Source organism: Curcuma longa, chromosome 3 (genome assembly GCF_044706935.1).
Source record: "Curcuma longa cultivar G26 ecotype Majalengka, Jawa Barat chromosome 3, ITB_CL_G26_1.1, whole genome shotgun sequence".
Taxonomy (NCBI): Eukaryota; Viridiplantae; Streptophyta; class Magnoliopsida; order Zingiberales; family Zingiberaceae; genus Curcuma; species Curcuma longa.
In genome coordinates this window covers 5762166-5770749 of record NC_133863.1, presented here as the reverse complement: position 1 = coordinate 5770749, position 8584 = coordinate 5762166, and the positions used below count along the sequence as shown (strand labels likewise).

At 36.7% G+C, this 8584-nt stretch overlaps 1 protein-coding gene across 1 annotated transcript; it reads left to right on the top strand.

Moving 5' to 3' along the window:
* Positions 1-2099: 2099 nt before the first annotated feature.
* On the top strand, positions 2100-7104 carry LOC141824909 (uncharacterized). Its single transcript, XM_074712254.1, has 7 exons — positions 2100-3069; positions 3181-3506; positions 4120-4304; positions 4397-4567; positions 5394-5594; positions 6066-6317; positions 6401-7104. The coding sequence occupies exons 1-7, from the start codon at positions 2219-2221 to the stop codon at positions 6836-6838; spliced, it is 2424 nt and encodes an 807-aa protein (XP_074568355.1). The 5' UTR covers positions 2100-2218; the 3' UTR covers positions 6839-7104.
* Positions 7105-8584: the final 1480 nt, after the last annotated feature.

Sequence of the window (8584 nt, the reverse complement as noted above, 5' to 3'; positions counted from 1 at the left end):
GCCCTGTAAAGAGGATCAGAATTTCAAGTTTTGTTCCGTTATTTGCACATTCTACTATCGAGAAAATGCTTCAACAAAACTACTTTCAGCTCATAATACTAAGTTTGGGTAAAATATACTCAATCAAAACGTCATTGAATACATTTTTTTTCTCTATCAACAGAATGTGAATATATTCATACACATCTCAAGAGTTTGTTTCAAACCGTATTCCAATCTCAAGATTGAATATCAACCATCCATATGATCTTTGAAAATGAGATTCTTGCTTGGAGTAGCAAACCTAAAATTTCATCAGAGTACATGAAGATCTACTGACGGGACATGACTTTTACAAGTCAGATACTTGACAAAATCAAATGATAGTAGCTATTTTATACTTGAGTTGTTTTTCTAAACAAAGTTTCATTGATCATCAAGATAGAAAGTTGGGTTTATGGAAGCAACAATTTGATAGAAAATCATATGAACTCTCACCATCTTCCCTATTGGTCAATCACTGTTGGCATGCTGATGAACAACTGATTGACAAAATGCAAAATAATGAATAGATATATAATAAATATGCGAAATATAAAATCTATATACTTTAGTGCGACAATGAATAAATTAGTATTTATATATATATATATTATAAAAATTTACTAATTTAAAAAAAAATGAAAAGATTGTACTCAATGATATAAATTTTAAAAAATTTAAATTAAAAATAAATTTATTTAGGAATTAATATTTTAAAATAAAGTTAAAATTAAAACAAATAATATTTAAAATTTATTTACTTTTCTTACCCTCCAAATTAGAGTATAAAAAAATCTCTTTTTATGGGTAAGAAAAAAAAATTAAAACTTACACTTTCTTCCTCTTCTCTCACTTCTTCCTCACCTCCTCCCAAACATAGTGTTAGGGTTTTAACTTTCTTTCATATCAACACCCGCCCACATCAGAAACTTTAATCCTCTGTTTGGATGGAGTGAAGGAAGGTTCAGTAACGGAAAGGGAAGAGAGGGGAAGAGAAGTATTTATGTTCTCTTTGTTTGGAAAGAACTGAAGATTTCATTAATGTAACATATGTTACCTTATTTGAGAGGAAAGATAAGGAATGAAGGTTAAATATATAAAATTATAAAAATATCTTTACTTCTTAAAATAAATCTATATGTGAAAAAAATATGTATAGCTCATTAAACCTATGGATGTAAGATTTTTCTTGCTAAAACTACCTTGTGAGACCAATTAAAATTAATATTTAAGACTTAAATAAATAAATTTTTTTAAAGAAATAATGTCAAGACATACAATAAACATATAAAATATAAAATCTGTACACTTTAGTATGACAAAAGATAAATCAATATTTTAGATATATTTTTATAAAAATGTACTGATGTAAAATTAATATTTTAAAATAAAGATAAAATTGAAATAAATAATATTTAGAGTTATCGAAATTGGAGTGTAGATCGGGTAAGGAAAGTTAATACTCGAGTATTCGAGAGAAAAATTTAAAAATTTAAATTAAATAAGTTTCAAAATTTAATCGAAATAACTAAATTATTTAAATATTATAAAAAATTTATCAATTAATTAAGGATTTATAAATTTATTTATTTAAGATTTTATAAATTATTTTTTTATTTTAGTTAATTTAATTTATTCAGTTTAATCGAATAAAAAATTTTAAAATTAAAATCAAATCGAATTAATCAAATTAATTCAATTTTTTTAAAAAATGATTAAAATTTTAAATTTAATTGATAATCGATTTATCCGACTTGACTTAACTGAATTTTTACTTACTTAAATACTTATCCTTCCCTATTTACCTTACTTTTCCTTTCTCCCACCTCCTCCTAAACAAGGCGATCAGCGTAGTCCCGTGGCGCGCGTTCTCTCCATCGTTCTCTCTCATTGCATGGCTTCTCAAACAGGGATTTCGCCGGATCTGTACCCCGGAGAGGAAGATCTGCCCTACGAGGAGGAGATACTCCGCAGCCCGTTCGGTATCAAGCTATGGTGGCGCTACCTCATCGCTCGCGCCTCCTCGCCCTTCCGGCGCCGTGCCGTCATCTACGAACGCGCGCTCAAGGCCTTACCTGGAAGCTACAAACTGTGGCATGCGTACCTCCGCGAGCGCCTCGAAGCCGTCCGCGGCCGCCCCATCAACGACCCGGCATTCAACTCGCTCAACAACACGTTTGAGCGGGCCCTTGTGACGATGCACAAGATGCCCCGCATCTGGCTCATGTACCTCACCTCCCTCTCCGAGCAGCGGCTCCTCACCCGCGCTCGTCGGACGTTCGATCGTGCCTTACGCTCCCTCCCTGTCACCCAGCACGATCGCATCTGGGAGCCCTACCTCGCCCTTGTCTCCCTCCCCGGTGTTCCCGTGGAGACCTCCCTACGCGTCTTCCGCCGGTACCTCTTGTTTGATGCTTCCAACGTCGAACATTTCATCAATTTTTTTCTTATCGCCTCAAAGCGCTGGCAGGAAGCCGCAGAGCGTCTTGCTGGTGTACTGAATGACAACAGCTTCCATTCCATCAAGGGTAAGACTCGACATCAGCTGTGGCTGGAACTTTGCGACATCCTCACTCACCATGCCACTGAGGTGTCTGGCCTTAATGTTGACGCCATAATACGCGGTGGCATCCGGCGGTACACGGATGAGGTTGGGCGACTATGGACGTCCCTTGCGGATTACTATGTCCGCAGGGGATTGTATGAGAAGGCGAGGGACATCTTTGAGGAGGGCATTCAGACTGTGACAACAGTTAGGGATTTCAGTGTGGTCTTTGAAAGTTATGCACAGTTTGAACAGAGCGCCCTTGAAGCAAAGATGGAGACAGCTGAGGAGGAGGAGGAGGAGGATGCGGAAGGGGAGGAAGATGAAAGGAAGGATGCTTTATCAAAGCTGAGCAAGAAGTTCCTCCATGGCTTTTGGTTAAATGATGACAATGATACAGATTTAAGGATGGAGAGGTTTGAGAATCTTCTCTCCCGTCGGCCAGAGCTCCTTAACAGTGTGCTCTTACGACAAAATCCTCACAATGTGGAACAGTGGCATAGGCAAGTTGGCTATATAGCAATTTGTTCTTCTTTTGATTATTATTTAGATCAAATAATGCATTTGGCTAACTTAATCTTTTTATTCTTTTTTTTTTTTTTGTTGTTGTGCAGGCGAGTTAAAATTTTTGAGAGTGATCCAGCAAAACAGGTTTTCACTTACATAGAGGCAGTGAGAACAATTGATCCAATGAAGGCAGTGGGGAAGCCTCACACGCTTTGGGTTGCATTTGCCCGATTATATGAGAGCCACAATGATCTCAAGAATGCCAGGGATATTTTTGAGAAGGCTGTCAATGTCAATTACAAGGCAGTGGACCATCTAGCAACTGTCTGGTGTGAATATGCTGAAATGGAGCTGAGACACAAGGGCTTTGGAACTGCCATTGAGCTAATGCGGAAGGCCACTGCAGAGCCCTCAGTTGAAGTCAAGCGCAGAGGTACTAAATTTGTTTAGTTTTTGCTGTTTTGTGTCCCATAATAGTCCTGTTAGGATGGAGTATTATCTTTATTTACATTACCTACTAGACCATGAAACACTTGTGCTTGGATTTGTGTTGGAAACATTATAATTTTTTTTTATTCTTATAAAAAATTTGCAATTACATGAGACAATCAGCCTAGTAATGACAGATTCCTGATGGCGACAGGTCACCAGTGGACCAACATCAACAAATGAATTTAAAGTTATTGGATCATTATCTAGTAATCCCATGTAAGCTGGAAAATATGTAAAAATGTGTAATTTTATCACTACCAAAACTGTTCTGATAAGGTATTAAGTTTTTCTTCTCTTTTTTTTTTATTGCTTATCACTTATCTTCAAATCCAGATAACTTTAGAATCTAGATGAAACTTGGGAAACAAACCTTTATCTGTCTTGGACTAAGATACCTTAAGAAATCAAGCTAAAACAAGATCCATCAGCATTGTGCTCATTTTTGAAGTTGTTTTCTACCTGTGTCATGATTGTATTTTAACACGATAATATTGCTAGCCCACAAATGAACCAAAAGGATGCTAATTGGTTTTCAACACATTGTGTTTTTGCAGTTGCTGCCGATGGTAATGAGCCTGTACAGATGAAGCTACACAAATCCTTGAGGTTGTGGAGCTTTTATGTGGATTTGGAGGAGAGCCTTGGGACGTTGGAGTCGACACGAGTAGTTTATGAGCGTATACTTGATCTGCAAATAGCGACCCCTCCAATTATCTTAAATTATGCATTCTTTCTTGAGGTAAGAAACATGTGAGATTCTCAGTGTGATGTTTTGCTTCTTGTTGATGAAAATTCTTTGATTCTCAAATTTGTTTTTCTTTGACCTTTTAGGATAACAAATACTTTGAAGATGCATTCAAGGTTTATGAGAGAGGTGTGAAGATATTTAAGTACCCACACGTTAAAGATATATGGGTCACCTACCTCTCCAAGTTTGTTAAGAGATACGGAAAGACAAAGTTGGAGCGTGCAAGAGAGTTGTTTGAACATGCTATTGAGCAGGTATTGACTAAGTTTTAACTGTTGGCTTTTGATGGATTCACTTCGAGTGTGCATGTTTAGTTATACGCCAACATGAGATCAATAAGTTTTATGTTAGTTTGGCTAATTAACTCTCACTGTTTACGATGAATTAAATCAGGATGTTTTCTATCAATTGCTCTAAACGGATGATAGTGGATGAATAGTATGTTGGCTTATCAATCAATGCTTATTTAATGCACACAAGTTTCTGTCTTGGTTTTGAAATCATCTTTTGACTCCAGTTCTCTGATTTTACATGTTTTATGATTTGTTTTTGTAAAGCTGCAATTAGCGAGTCTTTGCTAGTTTGTTTTCAGTTACTTATAACAACTAATGTAGAATATATTCTGTGTTTGGGTGCGGGCTTGGAGTTGTTGGATGGTTGAGCCATTGAGGTTCCAAAACATCGTTCTCCATTTTTTCTGTGGCAAATAGAAAAAGTACAATCCTGATATGAATGATGCATCAAAGTAATTAGCTCTATCGTTCTACTATTCTACATCAGCTTTATTTTCCTTCATTGCAGTACTCAGTTTAGGAAACTTTGCGCAGTCCAACATTTTACATTTACTGTCTATGAGAACATATTTCACAATTGGATACTGATTATGTTTGATTAATATTTAGTCATGTGATATCAGTCTACTCCAATATTAGCCCTTTACAAACTTTTTTCCCCACTAGAATAGACTACTTCAGATTAAGCTACTGGCATGACTGTATTGATTCTTTAGGGGGGAAATTGAATATACTTACATTGCCTTAACAGTAGAGGCTAATTAATGAGTTTCTGTGTCATTGTCAGGCACCTGAAAATGAGGTGAAGCCAATATTCCTTCAATATGCAAAACTGGAGGAAGAATATGGTCTTGCAAAGCGTGCAATGAAGGTCTATGATCAAGCGGTGATGACTGTCCCTGACAGTGAGAAATTGAGCATGTATGAGATTTATATAGCTAGAGCAGCTTCAATATTCGGTGTTCCAAAAACTAGGGAGATATATGAGGTTGGTTTTTCTTTTTTTTTCTCTCTTCTTGTTGAATCTTAACAAGATTTATCTGCAGATGTTAATTGAGGCATCCAATTTGAGATTTTGGTCAATTCGTGCTTTGTTATCATTGTTGCTTTCTAGGAGCATAAATAATTCACGGCTCATAAGTTAAGGACTTCCTAAATGCAGAATAATTTTTTAATCCAAAGGTAGTATCTTTGATTGAGAACTAACACATTATCGAGCAAGGGTACTTCTAACAGTACTGGTTGATAACCTAACACTTTAGCTTTAGCTTGGATATACTTAACTAACCTAATTAACATAGGTTATATTATAATGTTAATATTATAGTATGTGATAATGTTAATTGAGGATATTTTTTTGTTGTGTTTAAAATAGATCTTTTAATTTGTACTGTCTTCTTATTCAACACCTATATATATATATTTTGCATCTTTGCTTAACTTCATATTGCTTCTTCAGCAAGCCATTGAATCTGGTCTACGTGATAATGATGCCAAGAAAATGTGCTTGAAGTATGCTGAATTGGAAAAGAACCTTGGAGAAATAGATCGTGCACGAGCCATCTATGTTTTTGCATCAAAGTTTGCAGATCCACGTTCAGATCCAGATTTCTGGAAAAAATGGAACGATTTTGAGATTCAGCACGGTAATGAGGACACATTCAGGGAAATGCTTTGTAAAGGTCGTAGTGTTTCTGCGAGCTACAGCCAGGTAACTTCCAATTTCTGTTGTTGAGGCTGAGCTGGTTTGATATTTAGCTTATATGGTTTCTGACTTAACACTGTCTCTGACAGACACATGTCATCCTGCCCGAGTACTTGATGCAAAAAGATCCAAAAATGAACTTGGAGGAAGCTGTGGACACACTGAAGCGTGCAGGGGTCCCAGAGGATGAAATGGCTGCTTTAGAAAGGCAGTTGGCTCCTGCAACCAGCAATTTACCTTCTAAGGATGGTACCCGGACAGTGAGCTTTGTCAGTGCTGGGTCTGAATCACAGTCAGATGGTATTAGGCAATCGACTGCAAACAGCGAAGATATTGAGTTAGCTGAGGAGAGTGATTCAGATGACGAGAAAATTGAAATTTCTCAGAAGGATGTTCCTGCTTCTGTGTTTGGAGGTTTGACAAAGAAGCGTGCCTTGGATGCTGACCACAAAGCTGATGCTAAAGATAACACAAACAGTACTCATCTAGGAGCACTTGAGCGAATCAAGAGGCAACGGCAACAATGATGCCACATCACAAATGTTGTTGGTTTCAGATTGTATTTCCTGAAATTCCTGAATCTCGTGACTTATTGCAATTGTTGTCATTACCTGAATCGAGATCTTGTTTGGTGGTTTAACAGGCCACTAGACATCATATACCTCTGCCCTCTCTTGTCCTTGCATGAAGTGCTAATAATTTGTTCTTCAATGACAGCAGAGTGTTGCTACTATCTGTTTGCTCTGCCCGTCCATGTACTACGATTTTGACCTTAACCTGAAATTTCTTGTCATGATCTCTTAGGCATTTTATACATATCCTTTTAACTTTGTTTCAATGTATGTGTAAAAATTGATATTGTACTGCGTGATCTCTCTCTTGGTTAACTGTCAGTCATTCATATTCAGATCGATGAGTCCTGCTCCTTGTGGCATAGAGGTTCCAAGAACAGGAAATGACACTGCAGCTGCCACGGACCATGTTCTTGAACACGCAGAAATTGGAACCAAGCTTCCAAAAAAATAAGTCTGTTAAATAGCGTGTATTTATTTTATTGATTATTTATAGGCGTTGTGCATATTTGTAACGTTTTACCCATTATATTGTAAGTTTGCAAAGTCTCTTCTATGTCATGATATATCAAGCTTTTTTGTGAAATATCCTTTAATCCGTTCTGGCTAATTCATTTTCTACTAATATTGCCAATCATATCAACCACCAATCATCACAATAATTTAGATAAAGACAGACGACCTCTCGATCAAATGCAAATCCCTTTCGTTGAGCTGTGTGATGGATATGTTACTGCATCCGTTCTATAATATGAAGTGCATTTATTTTCTCTATCAACAGAATGTGAATATATTCATACACATCTCCAGAGTTTGTTTCAAACCGTATTCCAATCTCAAGATTGAACATCAACCATCCATATGATCTTTGAAAATGAGATTCTTGCTTGGAGTAGCAAACCTGAAATTTCATCAGAGTACATGAAGATCTACTGACGGGACTTGACTTTCACAAGTCAGATACTTGACAAAATCAAATGATAGTAGCTATTTTATACTTGAGTTGTTTTTCTAAACAAAGTTTCATTGATCATCAAGATAGAAAGTTGGGTTTATGGAAGTAACAATTTGATAGAAAATCATATGAACCCCTCACCATCTTCCCTATTGCTCAATCACTGTTGGCATGCTGATCAGCAACTCATTGACAGCACATTTGCCAAAAGCAGCTAACAAATAGTGCTCTGTAGGCCCGCTGTTTTTTGACTGAGACTTCCAATAGCAGCTCACTATAGTGCGGCACTAATTGCACGCAGGAGTTGGACTTGGAGCATAGAATGGGATAGATAAGTGAAATAATGGGTGGGGAAGAAAGTTTTGTAAAAGTCGTGTGTTTCCCCATCTTTATTTCTTCCCTCACTTTTTTTTTCCGTTTCTTAGTTTCCAGTTTAAAGAAGAAAGTTGTAAAAGAGGCATTAGCTATTCCCAATAGTGTTACTACTATTAACTATAGTTTTTTTTTTTAAAATTAGCACAATGTATACAAATCTTAGAACCGATTAATCCTAAGAGTGACCATTCCGATCCCATAGAAATTTCTCACCGACCATCAGAGTAAATCGAGAAGCATTTATGGAGACCCATCCAGACAGCTAGTGTTCTCAGGCTCGCTTCTCATTGGAGGAAAAATCTCCTGCAGTGCACCGCAATTGAGACTCGAATTTGAGATGTCTGATTATCTGCTAGAGGGCCTAACCGTTG

Excerpts from the sequence above, each read along its gene's own strand:
- LOC141824909 (XM_074712254.1), top strand. The coding sequence starts at position 2,219 with ATGCACAAGATGCCCCGCATCTGGCTCATGTACCTCACCTCCCTCTCC. Across the intron at positions 3,070-3,180 it reads AATGTGGAACAGTGGCATAG|GCGAGTTAAAATTTTTGAGA; the intron begins GCAAGTTGGCTA and ends GTTGTTGTGCAG. Across the intron at positions 6,318-6,400 it reads TTTCTGCGAGCTACAGCCAG|ACACATGTCATCCTGCCCGA; the intron begins GTAACTTCCAAT and ends TGTCTCTGACAG.